Source organism: Scyliorhinus torazame, chromosome 11 (assembly GCF_047496885.1).
Source record: "Scyliorhinus torazame isolate Kashiwa2021f chromosome 11, sScyTor2.1, whole genome shotgun sequence".
In the NCBI taxonomy this organism is placed as follows: domain Eukaryota; kingdom Metazoa; phylum Chordata; class Chondrichthyes; order Carcharhiniformes; family Scyliorhinidae; genus Scyliorhinus; species Scyliorhinus torazame.
This window is the reverse complement of record NC_092717.1, coordinates 17986036-18008706: the sequence shown is the minus strand read 5'-3', so window position 1 is coordinate 18008706 and position 22671 is coordinate 17986036. Positions and strand designations below refer to the sequence as shown.

At 46.3% G+C, this 22671-nt stretch overlaps 1 protein-coding gene across 1 annotated transcript in view; it reads right to left on the bottom strand.

Annotated features, from left to right (window-relative positions):
• Positions 1-3853: 3853 nt before the first annotated feature.
• The window catches only part of ofcc1 (orofacial cleft 1 candidate 1), a 210887-nt gene continuing 192069 nt past the window's right edge, over positions 3854-22671 (bottom strand). The window contains exons 12-13 of the mRNA XM_072468662.1: positions 15960-16084; positions 3854-7490 (exon numbers count right to left, since the gene is read on the bottom strand). Of these exons, the coding sequence (XP_072324763.1) occupies positions 7445-7490; positions 15960-16084 (171 nt within the window). The 3' untranslated portion in view covers positions 3854-7444. The remainder of the gene's footprint in view (positions 7491-15959; positions 16085-22671) is intronic.

Below are 22671 nucleotides of genomic sequence, written 5' to 3'. Positions count from 1 at the left end.
GGGGAGATCAAATTGAAGTATACAAGACAATAAAAGGTACAGATAATATAGACATGGATGCTTCCCTTTGTGGGGCATTCTATAACGAGAGGTCATAGTCTTCGGATAAGGGGCAGAAAATTTAAAATGGAATTGAAGAGAAATTACTTCTCCCAAAGGGTCATGTATCTGTGGCATTCGCTACCCCAGAGTGCGGTGGATGCTGGGACAGTGAGTAAAAGGAGGAGTTTGACAGATTTTAAATTGGTAATGAGTTGAAAGGTTATGGAGAACAGGCAGGACGGTGGAGTTAAGGCCAGGATGAGATCAGCCATGATCGAATGGCGGAGCAGACTCGATGGGCCAAATTACCTAATTCTGTTCCTATATTTTAGGAATTTATGAAAAAAGACAGATTAGTACACAATTGTGGCAATTTTAAAGTCACTATTAATCCTGTACTGTGTGCAGAGCGGTACCCTCGGCCAATTATTATTGACTTATTTGCTGGGTTGGCTGGACTTGAGTAAACACTTCAGTAAAATCGATCTCAGTCAAGCATAAACAGTTCTTTACGGTTGTGACCCACAAAGGGTTATCTCGATACAAATATCACCATTTGGCATCACTTCAACGCCAGCGTTGTTCCAATGAGCTACGGACCAAGTGGATTAGGCAGAGTCCAGTGTTAACCGGATGACATCTTGGTTACTGGGAAGAATGAGGAAGAACATCTCCACAACCTAGATGCCACACTCCAGAGATTAGAAGATTATGGATTAAGAATCTGAAAAGACAAATGTGATTTTTTTTCCAATCATCAATTGAATATCTGGGATAAGTCTTCGATGCCAAGGGACTGCATAGTCTCCTTCGAAAGGCAAAGTCAATACCAAGGCACCTGCACCTCAGAATGTGAACCAACTTTGATCTTTCTGAGGCTTACTAAATTACTACGGAAGGTTTGTCCCTAATCTGGTGACTATTCTAAAACCCTTGCGCAATCTACTGTGTCAAAATAAAAAATGGAAATGTGCGGATCAATGTGAGAGAGCATTCATGCAAGCCAAAGAGATGCTACTTAAGTCAGAAGTCCTGACACATTTTGATCCAAATTTACTCTTGCAACTGGCATGTGACACATCACCTTATAGGGTTGGGGCGGTGATTTCCCATAAAGCCTACAGGTGAAGAGAAGCTGATAGCCTTTGTGTCAAGGACCTTGAATAAAGCCAAAAGCAATTATGCTCAGAAAGAGAAAGAAGCTTTAGGAATCATTTTTGGAACAGAACAGTTCTACCAATTCCTGTATGGGAGGAAACTCACTTTATGATAGACCATCGTCCACTCACAACGGTGTTTGGATCTCATACTGGGCTTGCATCACTGGCAGCGAGCAGACTGCAGAGATTTTCTATTTCGAGTAAGTGGATGACAATCGCGAAACCGCGGGACTGGTGAATAAGCATAGCATAAATGATCTTGTACCGTTAGAGCTTATGGGCATGGTGCTTTGAGGCAAGACTCCAGGAGCCATATTCCACCCAAAGACTTGAATTATCCATACAGTCAGGTTGTCTCCTCTGGGGAATGCGAGTCATCAGTCCACCATTATTAAGAAACCATGTATTTAACCAATTACACAAAAGCCCTGTGGTATTTTAAGGATGAAGGAGATTTTTGGTGGTCGGCGTTAAATGCTGAAAATGTGGAGAAGGCAGGAATGTATTTGTCTTGTGCAAAATGCAGAAGCTGCCACCATTAGCCCCGTTGCACCTGTACAAATGGCCAGAAGAGGCTTGGCAAAGGGTACATGTTGATTATTCCGGACTGTTTGAATGCTGCCTGTTTCTCATTCTCGTCAAGGCTCACTCGAAATGGCCTGAAGTTGCCGTCATGGAGTCAACGTCATTGGAGAAAACAATTGAGAGATTGGGTGATATCCTCAGCAGATTCGGTTACCCTGAACAACTGATGAGTGATAATGGGCCGCAGTTCATATCTCAAGAGTTCATGAACTACTTGAAGGAGAATGGAATTCAACACATTGAGCTCCTTATCACCCTGCCACAAATGGACTGGCAGAACATTTGTGACATGCGATGAAACATTCGTTAAAAATAACGAGAGACCAAGGTTCATTATCGAAATATTTGAGTCAATTCTTGCTCGCGTTCAGGAATACTGCGCACTCAACAACCCAATCTCTGGCATTGGTATGGTTAAATGTCAACGACTCATGGCATTCGATTTGTTAAAATTGCCCAAGACAAAAGAAATTGACAAGAAAAAGCAGCAGAATCAGGTCGTACAGCGAGAGAGCCAAGGCAAAACATTGTGTTTTTTTTGCCGGGGCAAGAGGTTCTGGCAAGAAATTATACCACAAGTGAAAAGTGGATTTCTGCCACCATCTTAGCACAGACGTGATGGGTCTCCTCCATAGGGGCTGGTTTAGCACAGGGCTAAATAGCTGGCTTTTAAAGCAGACCAAGTGAGGCCAGCAGTTCAATTCCTGTACCAGCCTCCCCGAACAGGCACCGGAATGTGGCGACTAGGGGCTTTTCACAGTAACTTCATTTGAAGCCTACTTGTGACAATAAGCGATTTTCATTTCATTTCGTACAAATACGAGACGATGCAATATGGAGAAGGCACGCGGACCAACTTCTGGCAACAAGAACCAATCCACAAGAGGCAGAACCGACAGAGAATCCAAATCCAGTTGTGCCGCGAGATGACTCGAACCTTCCCGGGGACCTGACACTAACCAAACCAATTGGGCAAAACAGCAACTCAATTGTGAATCAAACACCCGAGTCAACCTCGAGATCACCAGGTCAACTCTGGTTATGATAACCACTGAGAACGCTCACAACAGCTAAAGACGGCAGGGGTTGCAGCAAAGACTGAAAAGCAGATTTCGGAAGTCCACCGACAGCCACGCATAGAACGACGACCTCTGGAACATTGACTTTTTGACTGCTTTGTTGATTGATTGGGTGGGAATTATGGCTGTTCACGCTGGCGGGAAATTCCGGTCCCACGTTGGCGCACGGGATTCCCAGCAACGAGGGGTGCAGTCAACGGGGAATCCCGTTGACAATGGTGGGACCGGTAGAACCCGCTGGCGGGCTGCCTCCCCGCCAAAAATCCCACCCATAGTGCATATTGCTAATTGATTGTTTATGTTATAATGTTTATTGTGTCAATGACCTTTGATTTAAGGGAGGAGGAAATTTCTATATTCAGTGTTTCCCCAGAAGCAGCTTTGTAGCTGAACAGGGGCACTTGAAGGAAACAATTGTGTGAAGTCATCTTGGCCTCTCGTTTTCACATCGCCTCAATAAAGCTCTACCTGTTGGTTGAACCTCCAAGGCCTGCAGATGCAATCTTGAATCCACCCCCCACCCAGATGATATCACACTTTAATCCTTGCCCCTCCCTGACTTTTAAAACACAGGCCACCCACTCCTCTCTTGTCAGGCAGGCCAGAGCAAAATCCCCGAGCTACATGGAGTTGGGGATCCATTGCTCTTCATCTTTGCAGACTGCGTGTAGTCCCAGCAGTGGCCACACCTTGATCCCGGCACTGCTGAGGCTCCAGAGCCACCAGTCAATCTGATTGGCCAGCAGCTCGCCAGGGCAGGATTTCCTCCCCGTTGGGGAAAGTGGTCCCATTCTTAACCAATTAAGGTTGCCTCCTAGCGCGATATCGCTGCGGAGCAGTCAGGTTTCTGGTCGGCACGGTGCCGCGAAATGTTCCGACCTGTAGCAGGTAATCCATCTCCACCACCCCCAACCGCCCCCACCCCCCCAACCCCGCAAATTCCACTCCATGGTCTGTGGTACCCTCAATAACGACGCTTCGAGTGTAAACAGTAAAGAAGGCTTTAATAAACTAAGAATCAGACTAGTGCCGAGACATGGGCTAACTGCTGCACTGCCCACAAGGCGGCCCCTTATATACGGCTCCCAGATGGGCGGAGCCAGAGGCGGAGTTCCCCAGGGTTCCAAGCCCGGTCTTAAAGGGGACATCACCTTACATGATGACAAGGGTATAGTGTTACAGTAACCGTTCATCACATGGTCATTGCTATTTAAAACATTGTGACTACCTCCTGAAATAGGATTCTAAAATAAAAAAACAATCTCATGAAGGACAAACCAATAAAGATTTCATTAATCGACTGCACTGTGCATTATTCCCCAAATGCTTTTTTTTTTCACACAACTTCAGATATATCCTAGATATAAACGTTTACTGAAATCTTGAACTAACAAAAAAGCAAAGTGGAACCAACTGTTCAAAGTCGCCAGCCCAGGCTTTGAGCACACTGAGGTGGAATTGAATCATTTAAACCAGAGCCTCATTTCACATTTTTATGGTTCAGTTGGGCAGTAATGATCCCCACAGCAAGGTTTGATATTCCTTCCTTACACTCAGCCAACGTGGCAAAAGCACATTTGCCATGAAGCACATTCACCAGGATGTTGGCCTGGGGTTGCTTCCCTTAAGCAGTGAAGGCTGAGGGGGGGACCTGATTGAAGTGTACAAAATTCTAAAGGACATAGTGAGGGTAGATAGGAAGAAACTTTACCCCTTAGCAGAAGGGTCAATAACCAGGAAGTATCGATTTAAGGTCAGGGGCAGGGGATTTGAGGGAAAACCTTTTCACCCAGCGGGCAGTGGGAATCAGGAAGTCGCTGCCTGAAAGGCTGGTGGAGGCTGGAACCCTCACAACATTTAAGAAGCATTTAGATCAGCACTTGAAACGCCAGAGCATACAAGGCTATAGACCAAGTGCTGGAAAATGGGGTTTGAAGAGATAGGTGCTTGACGGCCGGCGAAGACATGATGGGCTGAAGGGCCCCTTCCTTGCCCTATGACTCTATGACAATGTCTAGTTTTTTGTTTCATTGCCATTTGTAGGATCTTGCTGTGCGTGCAATGCGTCCTTTGTTAAGTGTTACTGCGCTGCAAAAACGATTCATTTTAGGTGAGGTTTATTTTGAGATCTCTGAGAAATACAGTGAGGTCCTGCATAATTACAAGTTCTTCTTAATTGTATCATGTCTGCTGACTTGAACAGGGGTTCCGGGGACAAAGCTTTCTTTGTGGACATCCGCGCCATTAGCAGAGTCGCATATTCAGCGGTCATTAAAAAAGTTAACGAGCACTCTCTGCGGTCTGGAGTTCCGAAGTAGAGGCTCGAAATGTCGACTCTGTTTCTCTCGTCACAGATGCTACCAGACCTGCCGGGTTCTGCCCGTTCTTCCTGTTTTAATTCAGATCTCCAGCATCCGCAGTATGTTGCTTTCACTCTCTGTGTATTTGCGTGCGTCGATTTCAAAGGTCGGGAAATGATGGGAGATGTTTGCCTGTCAATTTGCAATAAACCACCCTCGGGAGCTTTGGAGGCCTCAGGCCTTAAGGGAAGTCACACGGTGTCAGATAATGCACCTCTAGGTGCACGAGATAATCACTTAACTAATGACCTCACTTAACTAAACATCATGATTGCCACAACAGCTAAGAATAAATTCCGAATTATTCAAAACAATAAATGACTTCTGCCTAAATATTGCAAAAACGTGGTGAATTACCAGATACATTATTGGGAAGATGCTTGTAAAGTAAGCCAACTTCATGACACAGGACTAATTTTCTAGTAATTCAACCTTCAGGCTGAAGAGACTCCATAATTGCAGCATTAAAATGCCATTTATTTTCTAGGAGAATCCTACTTGTTTGTCTGCTAAATTTTAAATGCAAAGGTGCAGTCAGAGAAATATTCCAAATGAATAAATAAGTCCTTTATGAATGCTTCTGTTGCACCAGTGAACGAGCAAATGTTAATGATCATAAATCATGAGCAGACTTTTCTTGTAATTATCCTTGATCCCGTACTTTCTTAAATTTATTGTGCCAGAATCCACCAAGAAGTCAGTCAAATGGTTACGTTAATCACGTCAACAATTATCTTTGCGTTTCTCCTGTTACTTTTACTGGTCTGAGACCTCGCTGTTGGCGGTTGAGTGCCAAGTTCATAGTGTGCTCTCCTGTACTGCCAATTGATATTGGCAAGAATATTGGCAAGTGGGAAGAATAAACAGGTTTGCATTCTTGTAGCACATTTTTTACAAGCTCAGGCCATCCCAGAGTGCTTTACAGCCAATGTAGCATTTCCAATTAGAAGTCGCTCCAGTAGAAATACGACAGGCAATTTGCCGACGGGAAGCCCCCACAACAGCAATGACATAATGACCAGATATTCTGATAAGGGAGAAGCTGTTAGTCAGGAGGCAGAGGACAACTCTTCACGGAGGGCGGCACGGTAGCACAGTGGTTAGCACTGTTGCTTCACAGCTCCAGGGTCCCAGGTTCGATTCCCGGCTTGGGTCACTGTCCGTGCGGAGTCTGCACGTTCTCCCCGTGTCTGCGTGGGTTTCCTCCGGGTGCTCCGGTTTCCTCCCACAGTCCAAAGAGGTGCAGGTTAGGTGGATTGGCCATGCTAAATCGCCCTTCGTGTCCAAAAAGATTAGGTGGGGTTACTGGGATAGGGTGGAGGTGTGGGCTTAAGTGGAGTGCTCTTTCTAGACTCAATGGGCCGAATGGCCTCCTTCTGCAGTGTAAATTCTCTGGTACTATGATACTATGATACTGAATCGTGCTATGGGATCCTTTACTTCCATCTGAGCGGTTGAACGTTCCATCCGAAAGACTCCACGTCCGACAGTGCAGCGCTCCCTCAGTACTGCACTGGGGTGTCAGAATGCATTATATACTCCAGTCTCCAGAGTAGGGCTTGAACCCAAAACCTTCTGACTCAGAGAGAGGAGGGCTAGCACTGCCCCGCAGCTTAATCATCCAGCCATTGCCATCAAATAGCTTGTCTTCAATCCCCTGCCATTGTACACACCAAAATAAATAAATTATTGCTTTTGACCATATGCTCCAAATACCTACAGGCATTTTTGTCATATTCATGTTCATATTTACTGCTTAAACATGAAATCAATTTCATTTTAGGTAATTTAATTTGCAATGATACGCCGTCTCACAAAGGTATCATTTATGTATTCAGCTGAATGAAACAGGAACCCATCAAAGGAGGGGCACCGCAAATTGAACTGATGCCCAAAGTTTGAAAAAAAATCTTCCAAAGCAGAATTTGAAATAAAGTGTCAAATCGAATCGTCATAAGAAAAGCTCCAAGGTACAATTTGTGTTTTTTTGTTGTTTGCAAACAGATTAACATCACCCACTATGCGTTCCGAATTCCCCAGTGCTTTGACTTCTGTTGAAATGGACTTGATGTCTGCTCGCATAGTGATTCGCATAAACATGAACGAATGTTTACATCAAATAATTCACAGTTTGATATGATACTCAGGGAAAAATTCACAAAAGGTGAACAGAATGTTTTGTAAGACGAATCCAGACATTCAGAAGTGATGCTCAATCCTATTTCGTGTAGTTATCAGGCATTAAGGTCTTTCCGGCATTATATCTGGAAGAAAATAAAAGATGTTCGTAATTCATGGACCGTAAAATGCAAAGAACGGCACTGGCACTTTCCACAAATACAAAAGTATTTGATATTTTCCCACAAGTTATGTAAAACAATGGACTTGCATTATTAACTTCCACAGGATTTCTTCCTTTCTAAGCTCTGGGCTACACGGCCATGCCTTTCTCTAGGGTTCCCGTGGATCATTTGTCAACGTTTCGCAGATAATAATATTTTTATTGTCACAAGTAGGCTTACATTAACACTGCAATGAAGTTACTGTGAAAATTCCCTAGTTGCCACATTCCGGCGACTGTTCGGGTACTCGGAGGGAGAATTCAGAATGTCCAAATTGCCTAACAGCATGTCTTGGGGTAACCCTGTCAAAACCTCGGCTGCCTTTTGGTGGTTCAGACCCTGGCCACAGCCCTCAGCCTGGTCTGTCATTGTGGGGCTGAAAACCATCCTCTACATCTACTGGCCCATGAAGGTCCAACTAGGCCTCCATGAGATCGAGGATATGGGATTTCTTAGCATGAGGAATTCCCATCCTTGGCAAACATCCATATGTGCATCTGGTCTTCTATAGTGGGCACGTGAGGAAAAGAGGAAGAGGGTGGCCATGGGCCAGCTCCATGCTGTATACATGCAAATTGTTGTTGTTGTGGCCTAGCAGCTTGTTGTATTTTTCCAGGGTTGGTTTTAACTTCTTTAGACTAAGAGTTGTCCGTCGGTCAAAGCAGCCCAAGTGGTGGAGGTTCCAGCATTGGCGGGTGGCCTGCGGGTGGAATTAAGGGCGGGAATTAAGGGCAGGTAGGGGAGGTGAACAGTCAAGAATGTCAGGCTCGCCTTTCCACCCTGCTGGTCCAGTCAGAGGGACTGGTAGCTCTGGAACTTTGGCCGTGCCACAGAGGGTGGTGGGCACGGAGAATTGTGTGGTTGCCTCCATTTCAACGTGCCCCCGGAAGGCTGAGCATAAAATACATTTTTACGTCGGCCAAGGCAGCAGGGCCTTGGGAACAGAGGGGAAACCCCTACAGCAGTAAGAGGGCCCCCACTCCCCTGCACTCGCAAAAATGTCACTGCATGACACACTTACATGTGTGAACATATAATTCACATTTCAAACTGGAGACCTCCCTCCAAGGATGTGTGCCAAATTTAATGCAGGGGTCTCGCCATGGGTCGGTAAACAGGGATGTGACACCACTTTAGTGGTCGACCGGATCCAATTCACCTTGAAGAGCTGCTGGCCAATCAGAGGGCTGGTAGCTAAGCTGCCTCAGCAGTGCCACTAGGAGTGGTGGCCGCTGCTGGGACTGCAGCTGGAGGAACGGCACATTCTGATGGACACCCACCTGCACAAGCAGGCCAGTGCGGTCTGGGGATGCTAGGGCCAGTTAGGCAGGTCTCGGTGAGGGGGCTGAGGTGGTAGTGTTGGTGGAGACAGGTGATGATGCTGCCACAGGGCGGACATTGTTGCTGGAGGCTGTTTACGAGTCAGAGCGATTGATTTATATCAATTAGTCTATAACAGACCCAGGCAGGATATGAGGGAATCTCCCGGCGATTTGGAGCTTTGGGAACCATTGGTCCATAGTCACCTTTTTCCTCCCAAGTTTCGAATATTTACGACAAATCATTGGTCTCCAATTGCTCATATATTGTGTGGGATTCTCCACAAACCCGGCACAATTTGATAGACACCCAGCCTCGCAACCAGGTACGTGCGACATGGAGATGCTGGTGCACGAGTCGCAAAAAGTTGGTGTGCAGGTGCAACAGGTGATTAAGAAGGCTAATCGAGTTTTGTCTTTCATTGCTAGAGGGATGGAGTTCAAGACTAGGGAGGTTATGCTGCAATTGTATAAGGTATTGGTGAGGCCATATCTGGAGTATTGTGTTCAGTTTTGGTCTCCTTACCTGAGAAAGGACATATTGGCACTGGAGGGAGTGCAGAGGAGATTCACTAGGTTGATCCCAGAGTTGAGGGGATTAGATTATGACGAGAGGTTGAGTAGACTGGGACTGTACTCATAGGAGTTTAGAAGGATGCGGGGGGATCTTATTGAAACATATAAAATTATGAAGGGAATAGATAGGATAGATGCGGGCAGGTTGTTTCCACTGGTCGGGGAAAGCAGAACTAGGGGGCATAGCCTCAAAATAAGGGGAAGTAGATTTAGGACCGAGTTTAGGAGGAACTTCTTCACCCAAAGGGTTGTGAATCTCTGGAATTCCTTGCCCAGTGAAGCAGTTGAGGCTCCTTCTTTAAACATTTTTAAGAAAAAGATAGATACCTTTCTAAAGAATAAAGGGATTCGGGGATATGCATATACTATCATATTTCTCCTTAACCTCCTCTGCTATATGTGTAGGAGCAATCCCAGCGTTAAAGAACACCGCCTCCAATCACTTTCTCTTTCCCCTATCTCGATTTAAATCAGGGGAATAATTTGTAATAAAGGTATTATTCTGTCTGAGCAGACACACTTATGTTAAATTACGTCTTTGAAATACTCCTCACTGCTGCTAAATGTATAAGATGTGCACACACAGGTTTTTAAAAAATTATCTTCAATAATAAAACATCTGTGGCATTTATTTCTTTGTGCTGTTTACCATGTTATGTGTGGAGTTAACAGATTCTGAATATACTTCTAGTTATGTTGCACAGTGCCCCTCTTCATTACAAATGACCCACCCTATCGATTGTACTTCATTAACCATTAATATGCTTTGAGTGTTCTTTTAGTATTGGAATCTAATAAATTTATTACCCCAAAAAGGATAAAGCCACTAATCTTAATTGAATTAAGCTGCACTAAGCTATTAAAAGCCATTTGTTGGCAAATCACAGTATTGCAATGTTAAATTATATGTAAATAATTTAACTTCCTGATTTGTTTGGTTATAACCATGATAGAGTGCATGGTATAATCTAATCTCTTTCAGATAGAGACGCCTATTTCTTTAGTGCATGCGTGAGCTGTTTTGTATTTTGCTGACTAAAGTTGATTAGCATCATGTGGCATCAATTAACTTTTTCTTATCCATTCACAGGATGCGGGCAGCACAGGCAGGGCAATCCCTAACTGCTCTTGGGAAGTTGGTGGTCTTCTTGAACAGTTGCAATCTACTGTAGTGATTTATGATTTAACTTAATGGCCATTTTTGAAGTTAGTTGCTGTAAGTTGGGAGTCACTTACAGGCCAGACCGGGTAAGGACAGCAGATTTCCTTCTGAAAAGTACATGATTGAACCCGTTGGTTTCATGGACACCATTACTAAGACTAGCTTTTTACTGCAGAATTGCTGAAGTAACTTAATTTGAATTCCACAGCTGCATGGGTCATTTTAACTCCCGTCATTAGATTTGTCGACAAGGCTCTGAATTTTTACAAATGCAAATTACAACAGGTGTTGAAAATATAAAAGTTCAGTCACACACCACTGTACTAGCTCACTTTCTTGTACTTGAACAAAGTATTATCAGTATCTTATCCTAGATTTCTCATTTTATCGATTGGAAGCTTCAAAGCACACATTTGACTTACCAACAAAAGTTGGGCAAGCCTGTAATATAACCCATACACCTTTAATGACTTAAACGAGTACCATACGGTCCCCAAGAAAATGACAGTAATACATTTGGCTAAATCTACAGATCACATATTCACAGCTGGTTGCCTTGTTTAATTAGAACATGGGATGGAGAATTGATATCATAGCATTGTGGCCTTCTCTCTAGCCCACATCCCTCTGGAGCAGGCTTCTTGCCCTATAGTCAAGCCAATCTAAACGGAGATGTTCTGAAAGTCCTCAGCAAGCATCCTGAATTTACACAGCTCCACCCAAACCTCCTTCCATACTTACCGGTCAAAAGCATTGACTCAATCCAATAATTTGCCCCATCTACATTCAATAAACTCTCTTGTGCCTTACCAGTCATTGATACAACAAACGCCAAATTCCACACCCCCGCCACACCCCCATAAACAAAGAAGGGAACTTATTTTTTTAATACAAATTTAGAGTACCCAATTCATTTTTTCCAATTAAGGGGCAATTTAGCGAGGCCAATCCAACTACCCTGAACATCTTTTGGGTTGTGGGGGCGAAACCCACGCAGACACGGGGAGAATGTGCAAACTCCACACGGGCAGTGACCCAGAGCCGGGATCGAACCTGGGACCTCGGCGCCATGAGGCAGCAGTGCTAACCACTGTGTCGCCGTGCTGCCGCTAAGAAAGGAATTTATAGAGTGCCTGTCACAATCTAAGGGTGCCCCAAAGCACTTTATAGTCAAGTAGGTACGTTTGAACGATAGCTGCTGTTGTAATGTAGCAAACCGGCAATGTGATAATGATCAGATGACATGTTTTTGTGATTGAAGGATAATTATTGGCCAGGGCAGCAGGGATAACTCCCTTGCTCTTCTTCAAAACAGTGCCATTGGATCTTTCATATCCACCTGAGAGAGAGGGCAGACAGGGGCCGAGATTCTCTGATCCTGAGGCTAAGTGTTGACGCCGTTGTAAACGCCATCGCATTTCACGACGGCGTCAACATGCCCTCAGGAGCAGCGACCCACGCCGCTCCAGCTGCCGATACCGGCGCCAAATGGGCGCCGCGGCTCTGCGCATGCACACTGCGACCGGCGCCAATGCGTGCATGCGCAGTGGGACCGGCACGATTGCGTGCATGTGCAGTGGCTCCCTTCTCCGCGTTAGCCCCGACGCAACATGGCGTAGGGCTACAGGGACTGGCGCGGAGCAAAAGAGGCTCCCAGCCCGAGAGGCCGGCCGGCCGATCGGTAGGCCCCGATCGCGGGCCAGGCCACAGCGGAGGCCCCCCCCCCCCCGGGGTCAGACCCCCTCTCCCCCCCACCAGGCCGCCGCCGAAAGGATGCACGCCGAGGTCCCGCCGGGTAAGACCACACATGGACAGCCCCGATGGGACTCAGATTTTTTTGCGGCCACTCGGCCCATCCCGGGTGGAGAATCGCCGGTGGGGGGGGGCCAGATAGAGCGGCCCCCGAAGGCACCATGCCGACCGCGGCGCACCAATGGCACTGATTCTCCGCTCAGAATCGGCTTCGGGGTGGCACCGCGCGATTCGCACCCGGACAGGCGATTCTCCGGCCCGGCGTAGCCAGAGAGAATCCAGCCCAGGGCCTCTGTTCAATGTCTCATCCAAAAGACAGCACATTGGACAGTGCCACATTCTCTCTATGCTGCACTGCAAATCTTTAAAAGCTCACAAAAGTCAGCAGCTGAACCTAATGCCGCCAAAACTCAAAAGATCCAAATCAGCAAAATTTTAGATTTGAATTTTTTTTTAACTGGAATATTAGGATCATTCAATAGATTGTTTGGTTGATAGTCCAGCACCGCCAAGTTAATGGAGGATATGGTCAATTCGCAAAATAGTTGTCCCGGTCCCCCACATTTGCCCCTGACTCAGTTCATAGCGATTTTAAACACGGATCCAAATTAATGTAGCAAAAACATTGGATTTGCATCACATTGTATCAACATTCCGTGGTCAAAGAGATAGGTTGGAAGAGCAGTCTTAAAAGAAGTGAGACGAGGAAGAGATGCAGAGCGACTTAGGGAGGGAATTCCAAGCCAGAATTTTACATTGCTAGCATCGGCACGCACTTGGTTCAGAAGTGTGTGAAATTCTGTCATGAGACGTCGGGCGCACTCGCAATTCGGTCGGTGGGCATGTGCGAGAGTCAAAGGTGTCAGGGGACTGAGGTCTGTGTGTGATGGGGCTGCCCCAATGTGTGATGACGGACAAAACTCTCAGGCCCCAAAGTAAGCAACTGAAGGCATGGTCGTCTACAGAGGCGCGATTATATTCAAGGTTGTGCAAGGGGCCGGAATTGAAGGAAAAATACAATTCATGGGTGGGGAGAAAGAAATCACATTTCAAGTGAATATATTTAATTGTTACTTAAAAATGATGCACATCACTTTATTTTGGGAAATGTTAATTGTCACATTGGCAAGGTGGAGGAGTTATCAGTGTGTGTGGAAGAGAAGCAAAAAGAACGGATATTTTTCAAGAAGTCTCTAACGTCTATTTTGCACTGTAAAAAACAAATCAGTTCTACCAGCACTCAGTGGTCCTGACTTTTTGTACATCTAGTTGTGATGAATCCCTCCCAACAAGGCACAGCTTGAAAAGTGCCTACTCGAATCCAGCTCTGTGTCAAATGGATGGGTTGCCATTTCCAATGTTATAGGCAAGCACCATTAAAGTGCAAATCAACACATTTGTGCTGCATTTTTTTACAGAAGTTGAAGAGCCTGGTGAAGGAGCGAAAGGCAAGCTGGCTGCAAAGAGCAGGCTGTTACTAACTCTGGGAAGCAGCTGCTAATCCCATCGCTTGCACTCAGAGGATTCCAGTGCCAGGCACTCACACTCGGCACTCCTTCACAGTCTCGAATTGACTTCCCAGTATGACCTCCATTCCAATATGAGCGCAAGTGAGGAAACTGCAGTCACAAATGGTGTGTTGGGTTTATCGGCAGCTGAAGGAAGTCATTGCAGAACATGGATCAAACTTTGAAGAGAATGTGACAGGGAAGCTGAGGCACTGAGAATTTTTTTTTAAAGAGACACGAAACCCACCATTGAACAAACACCCACATTTAACAAGTATTATGTGTGGCAAACTAATGTTATTTACATGGTGGGTTGACTGCATACAGACACAGCTGCCTGCCATGCACTTTCTGCTTCGAGACTAGTTCACTCCATTTTCTTTTCTCTTTTTAATGATAAACAAGCCACCATGAAGACATTTACCAATGATTTGTGGGTATTGAAAAAATATATAACTACCGTGCCATATTGGCAAATACTTGCAAAGGATTATTTGTTAAGTGAATGAAAATTGAACGTACAGAATGTATAGCACAGAAACAGGCCATTCAGCCCATCAGCTCCATGCTCCACATGAGCCTCCTCCCAGCATATTTCCCCTCAACCCATCAAAACATCCCTCCATTCCTCCCCCACCCTCCGCATTTTTGACTTTAGTAACCTAGCTTCCCCACAACTGCATTTACCATAAGTTGTGGCATAGATGGTGATCCAGTGTATCGGGCAACCCAATTATTCCAGTGCCAATATACTCGGCCTATGCTTGGCATCTCAGTTAGTTCCCCATTATTCAGCTTATAAATACATGTTTTGGACTATACTTGCGTTACAAGTCGGCCAGAATATTTCAGTTCAGAGATACATGTTTAACGGTGTACTCGCCTTACAACTCGGCGCATGGGATCAAGCAGGCAATATGGGCCATGTTGCCAAAAACATGCAAAGCGTACCCATAAACAGGAGGCCACACAGGGCCACCGATGAACAGGAATCGGTACTCCTGCGAGAATCTGGTTACAATTTCTCAGTCAAAATATTTGCTAACACCTCAAATAACTGTGCGGCAGTGGGGGAATTTGGTGTTTGTGAAAAAACTGGTGAGAGAATGGAAGAGGAAAGAGTCTACCCTGAAGAAGGCTCCCAGTGAGAAATGCACCATGGGATCAGGGACCAGCCACTGGCCAGGTCTTGAGAAACACGTACCGAGACGGCTGCTCGAAAATTCAGCAGAATTCTTATATCGTCACCAGAACTGCAGTGCGCCGATATGAATGTAAATGGGTTAAATCTGATTGAAGCCCAGCAACAATTTCAGAACAAGACTAGTTACTGCAGATCTTTTACCAAAGGGGATGTCTAGTGTTGCAACAGAAGACCAAGACCAGGATTAGGGAGGGAAAAAGCTCTCTTGTCCTCGGGTCAGTGCTGGGAGGGCTGCCAATAGGGGAAGGCATGTCACAATTGGAAACTCTCAGAAATACTGTGCAGCAGAAGAAGAACGCTTGCTCCTCGCGGTTTGACGTTGAACCTACCTTCTTGGTGTCAACCATGTTCCCGGATGCTACCACTACAGGTAACCCTGAATGGAGCAGGTCCAAAAGCTGCTTAGGGCTACACAATTTGCCAGACAGGAACTAAAACAGGTATTCGCCCCTTCATTAACAATTCCAGGTGTTTAAGAGACATTTCAGCTGGCCATCCCAAGCATCTGAATGGCCAGCATTAGGTTAGACGTCGTGTACACATCCTTGGGTTGCAAGACATGGTCTCCAAAATGGGTCTCTATTATATTGATTTTATGCCATAAAATGAGGTTGGCTTTCTTGTCCCATGTGTCAAGAACCATCAATGTGAGGTGGATCTCCCATTGCATTAAAGAAGCTTCCATCATTTACTGATTGTATAGTTTTATATACACAACAGACCTTTCTGCGTGCAATAATTTTTGGAATCTAGTTCATTCTTGTTTTTATCTAATTTTCTTAAGTCCTTACCTCGTTTGACAATCGCGACACTGAAGCATGTTGGGGCATTCTGCTATACGCAAACTGTTGATGTATAAAGGATACTCACAAGCTCCTCTGCCTTTCTCGAAGTTCAGGTGGTGCGGAGGATTGTAACTCATTGTCCACCTGCCTCTGTATCTGCGTGTCCACCTCACCGCCTGCATCGTTTGCGCTACTAATTGCACCAAACACCTAAGATGGTTACGGAAGAAATAGAGAGAGAAAAAAAATCACTTTACTTTGCATTCCGTAAAATGGGAGAAATAATGGGTTCAATTTTAACCCCCACCTTCCCCCATTGGAACAAACCAGGGGGAGAGTGATGGCTGTTGAATTAATGGGATGCCTCAGTCCCCATACTAACTGCTCCTTTGAGTAGGTCAGGCACAGGCTTTGATAACACTGGCTGAAACTATTGATCCAAGAAAAATAAATCAATAAATTCATAAGGAGTAGGAGCTGGAGGAGGCCATTCAGCCCTTCACATCTGTTCTGGCATCCAATAAGATCATGGCTGAACTTTTAACTTAACGCTATCCTCCTGCACTTTCCCCAGGTTGCTTATTTCCCTTAGTTCTCAAAAAATGTTTTCCCTCTAGCCTAAATATACTCAAGTACTGGGCATCCACAGCCCCGCTCTGGGGCTTTCCAAAGATTCACTAAATGGCTGATTACCCGCCAAGAGAAATTTAATTTCCAAGATTCTGGGAGCCAAGGTGGCCGCACAAATCGGATTTCCTCTCCCCACCTCATCCTTTCCCCGTACTGAAGGTCTGCCTGGCTGTGGCTACTTATTTCAACGCCACCCCGCCATTAAGATTGGCAAGGCCTCTGCGTCTCCCACTTTGCCGATTCTTCAGCCGATTGAGTTCCTCCTCTCACCTTTTCTTTATTCGTTTAGGGGACGTGGGCATACCTAATTGCCCCTTGAACGAGTCCATTTCAGAGGGCATTTAAGAGTCAACCGCATTGTTGTGGGTCTGGAGTCACATGTAGGCCTGGCCGGGTAAGGATGGCAGACTCCCCACATTACACCCAACAACATCCGTGAACCAGATGGATTTTGACAACAATCAAAATCAAATTTCATCATCTGCTGCGGTGAGGTTCGAACCTGGATGCCCAGAGCTGTACACTGGATTTATGGATTACTAGTCCAGTGACAATACCACTGCGCACTGGGCGGCACGATAGCACAGTGAGAAGTACTGTTGCTTCACAACTCCAGGGTCCCAGGTTTGATTCCCGGCTTGGGTCACTGTCAGTGCAGAGTCTGCACGTTCTCCCCGTGTCTGCGTGGGTTTCCTCCGGGTGCTCCGGTTTCCTCCCACAAGTCCCGAAAGGTGTGCTGTTAGGTGAATTGGACATTCTGCACTCTCCCTCTGTGTACCCGAACAGGCGCCGGAATGTGGTGACGAGGGGCTTTTCGCAGTAACGTCATTGCAGTGTTAATGTAAGCCTACTTGTGACAATAAAGATTATTATTATACCTCCTCCCCGTTAATGGTGGGGCTGATACATCCAGTCAAAGCTAGAAGACTGCACAGCATTGAGAACATGTCCTACGCTTTGCCTCACTGGCAAGCACATTATTAAATTTGCCGCAAAAAATAGAATGAATTTGATGCACTGAAGGCTGTTAACTTAGTGTAATATTTATGTTATGTAAGTATGAGTAAAGTTCACAGAGAAAAAGAAAAAATTATAAAATATTTCTTCGGTATCACCTCTGATTATAATGTGTGGAAAATGAAAATGTCACGCACTTCAATACAAGTGGCACTCTTCTGAATTTGGAATTTAGATTGCATTACTGCTGGAGTGCTTTACAGGACAATGAACAACGCCACTGGAATAAGGAAGTGCTTTCTTCAGTAATGTGCGGAGAAATAATAGATTCTATTAACACTGGCACAAATGTTTCAATTTGCCTTCCGGATATTGTGCCAGCATCAGGATCGCTGGAGGATCATACACCACAGATGGTGGCTATTCAACCCATCCTCCTTGTGCTGGCCCTTGGGAAGGGTTTTCCAATTAGTCCTACTCCCCCTCCATTCTCCCACATGGCCCAGCCAATTTCCTCACTTTCAAGTGTTTATCCAAATCCCTTTTAATAATCTATAATAATCTTTTTGGGTGTCCCAAGTAGGCTTACATTAACACTGAAACTTTACTGGGAAAAGCCCCTAGTCGCCACACTCTGGCGCATGTTCGGGTGCACTGAGGGAAAATTCAGAATGTCCAATTCACCTAACAAACACGTCTTTCGGGACTTGTGGGAGGAAACTGGAGCGCCCGGAGGAAATCCACGCAGACACGGGGAGAACGTGCAGACTCCGCACAGACAGTGACCCAAGCCAGGAATCAAACCTGGGACCCTGGCGTGTTGAAGAACCATTGCTATCCACTGTGCTACCGCTTTTCATAATCACGACTGAATCTCTCACCGCCCTTTCAGGCAGTACACTGCAGATCGCAACAGCTTGCTGTGTGAAAATAATTCTCAAGTCGCGTTCGGTTCTCTTGCCAAACACCTTCAATCTGTGTCCTCTTTTTATATCCACCACTGGAAAAGGTTTAGTTTCATTTTCTAATGATCAAAGCCCTCCAAGATTTTGAGCACCTGTAACATATCTTCCCTTATCCTTCCGTGCCCTCTGGAGAACAAGACCAGTTTGTCTCATCGTCCCATGTAGCTGGAGCCTTCAATCCTTCGGCAAAACTTACGATTCCATCAACAACAGTTTACGACATCGTATGGATTTTGATAGAAACGCATGCAGTCTCCAGAACAGAATGAAGGAAATCCAATGTCTGACAGCCGACTACCACCGTCCTTTGCTTGGATGTTGGTTCCTCAGGCTGGGGTGGAAATGTCTAGCACCAAGGGTCGTAGCCTCAGGATACGGGGTAGGCCATTTCGGACTGAGATGAGGAGTAATTTCCTACCACAGAGGGCTGTGGAGGCCAAGTCGCTGAATATATTTAAGAAGGAAGTAGATAGATTTCTAGACTCTAAAGATGTCAAGGGGTAGGAGGAGAGCTCTGCAGTATGGCGCTGGGATAGAAGATCGGCTGTGATCACCTTGAATGGCAGAGAGATCCGAAGGGCCGATCCTATTTTCTATATTCCGTGTGGGTTGAAGGAACATTGTGTAACAAAGAGAGTTCTTTTCTACACTGCTGAAATGTGTCAAGCGACGTCAGTGTCCAGGCTTCACTAAGATGGCCATCACAACTGAGTCGGGCTACATGTGGCATGAGCGCGAGAACAGACATTGAAAAATATATAAGTTGTGAGTGGCAAAAGCACAGCTGATACTAAAATTAGTGAGAAAATGGAGAATTAGAAATACAACAAAACGGTAGAGGAGTTTTCTAAATTTTGCCAAACATATGTGGCAAAAGCATTAGTGCAGGAGCAGTCAATGCAGAACCGGATAGAGATGAATTGGGCTATGTCTGTGCGACTTGCTGTGGTTAACTTCACAAAATACTGCAATAACCCCCTTTGCAATACCAATTCAAATATTTGAGAGCTAATAGGAAGGAAACCAACATTTTCAAAAACTGTCCAACAAGAAAAGGTTGTAAATTTCAGATCGCGAGGCGATTATGAGGAAGCTGTGTGGCGCAGTGCGTAGGGTCCTTGCCTCAGAACCAGAGGCCCACGCTTCACATCCCACTACGGGACTTGATGGCCAAGGAAGGTACGCAGATCTCAAAGCCAAAGAGCCTGATAATCAACCTCCTAATCCTTCCAGCACATGCCAATGGCAGGCGGTAAGAGCGGGGGAGATTCCTGGTCAACCAGGAATATTGGAGCCACTACCATCACCTAACCATAGCGCCAGACTACAACATGTGTGTAAACGTGGATGTTGTCACAGCAACCTGGACGCGCTGAATAGACTGTAACACACCACCACCAAGTTCTGATAAAATAATAGGACATTACAGCAATTAATATAAAATACCAGCAGGAAGAGTGGGTTTCCCTAATACAACAGGGGGGACCCATCCTTCGGTCCGCCGGCAGCACACCCACGTCAACAGGTTCGCCAACGGCTTGGGGGTGGCCACAATAGGGAATCCCATTGGCCGGCTATGAGAACGTAGACTCCTGCTGCCGGCGGGGAGGCACCGCGCAGGAAAACGCGGCTGGCGGACCTGGGAATCCTGCCCAATAGCTACAATGTATCCATAAATGGGGCGACGCTCACTCATTGTTAGATATACATATATTATATACATAAATATATATATAAAATTTGAAACATTATGGATCTATATTAGCCAATGTTATCAGCTGTGTTATTTGACTATTGACTATCCTGACAGAAACACACATGAAATACAGATTTAACATTTAACACATTTTAACTATGCAGTTTTCCCGCTTTACCATAAATAAATCATTGATTACTGAATGTCACTTTCAATAATCCCCACTTCACAAACAAAAAAAACATTTTGTTCAGTGCGGTGAGTCAGTGACCCGAAGCGGGCGCTGCATATTGATGTGAAGTGTTGGTGCGTTTTTTTCTGTTACTCTAACGACACATCAGGGTTTATTACATTTAGCAAGAAAATGATACATTGGAAGATTAGCACATAATACAAAGGTGGGGGGGGGGTGCACGTTACTGTTGCTTCATGTAACAATTCTACCCCCCACCTTGCAACAGAGTGCTTTAAAATGATTTATACGGACTTTGCAGGTTTACCGTACAGATGTTCTGGTTTCTCTGGTGTAATTCTCAAAATCGACATAACCGGCACCAAAGATCATAGATATTTAAGTGCCAATTATATCCAGTGCAAATCTATTTTCCCTGAGTTTTTGCACTCGATTAATGAAAGACACTGAGCTGGATGCCGTCCCCCTCACAAACAGGAGCACATGCAGAATAATTTCATCACCATGGCCAATTTCCATTAATTATGCTCATTTGCAAGTCTTCGAAGAGGCTCTCAAATGAAGCTGGTTCTTTGGGGAGCAAATCCACATTTGACAAGCTTTTGAATGTTCATTTTGTTTCATTGACGAAGAGATTGATCACTGAATGCTGTGATGAATGTAGGAATTTCAGCGATATTGTAATATATGTATTTGATGCAGTAAGGGTTAAAAGCTTGGGTTTGTGTGTGTTTGACTGCTGCAGTCACGTTTTTAAAAGAACTGATTGCAAGATAGCTAGGCTTTTTGGAACCAGAGGTGCGATTAAAGCATCGTGTAAGATTGGGCAAATGGACTTTCATTTCTATTAAGAAGGTTTAATCAAAGACATTGGGCTCGATTCTCCAGTTGCCGATGGCGGAACTGCATTCGGCGATCGGCCGGAGAATCAAAGTTCCCGACCGAATCGGGGGCGGCGTTGCTTTCGCGATGCTCCGCCCCGTCCAAAGTGGCGGGTAGGCCGCACGACGTATCGACGGCCTCAAGACATTGCCTGAGGTCCGCCCCCCCGATGCTCCGCCCCCGACCAGCCAAGTTCCCGACGGCGTCAGTCGCGTGTGGTCTCATCTGCCGGGAACTCGACTAACGGCTGCAGACTCAGTCGGGGGAGGGGCCAATCCGCAGGCTGGTGGGAACCTTATCAGGGGCTGGGGGTACTATTGGGGTGGGTTGGTCTTGATCGCGTGAGCCGGCTAAAGAGGGGCACTATTTCGCAGGCCGGGTCCGCGAGCGGACTCCGCCATGTAGCACGTCACGGCCGCTGCAGGCCGTCACCGTGCGCATGCGTGGCCACGGACCCGGCAATTCTCCGGGCCGTATCGGCCGCTAGAGCTGGGTACTTTATGCTGCCGGCATGCTAGCCCCCAGCCAAACAGAGGATCGGTGGCTATTTTACACCATTTCTTCTGGCGTAAAACGCCACCACCCCACGCCGGCGTGGGGACATAGCCTCAGAATCAGAGAATCCAGCCCATTGTGTTCAGTTCAGTAAGCTGATGTAGTTAATGGGAGGATCGAAGGCTTGAAGCAGTCAAATGTTGAGGTTCAGAATTAGCTTTTGGCTGGAAGAGGAGCTGAGAAGGTTTCTGAAGAAAAACAGCCGAAGATTCTGCATTATTCTGACAGGGGGTGGGATTCTCTGATCCTGAGGCTAAGTGTTGCCGCCGTCGTAAACGCCGTCGCGTTTCCCGACGGCATCAACATAGCCTCGGGATCAGCAGTTCCGGCCCCTACAGGGGTACAGCACGGCACTGGAGCGACCCACGCCGCTCCAGCTGCCGGTCCCGGCATCAGATGGGCACTGCTAGTCCGCGCATGCACGGTGGGAACAGTGCGATTTCCGCGCGGTGTCTCCCTTATCCACGCTGGCCCCGACACAACATGGCATAGGGCTACAGGGGCCGGCGCGGAACAAAGGAGGCCCCCAGCCTGAGAGGCCGGCCCGCCGATCGGTGGGCCCCGATTGCGGGCCAGGCCACAGCGGACACCCCCTCCCACCCCCACAGGCTGCTCCCGGACCCTTCCACGCGGAGGTCCCGCCGGGTAAGACCAGGTTAGAACAGCGCCGGTGGGACTCGGGACTTTTGGTACGGCCGCTCGGCCCATCCCGGGTGGGGAATCGCCGGGGTGGGGCCCCTAGACCGCCCCCCCGGCCGTGCTCTGCGCCGACCGTGCCAGCGCCAATGGCGCCGATTCTCCACTCTGCGGAAAATCACGTCCCGGCGTGTCAGGTCTCTTTCTTTAAGCAGTCTTAAATAATCTCTTTTTCTCACAATGGAGTGTCCAAGACATCTCTTTACAGCAAGTATTCCTGAGT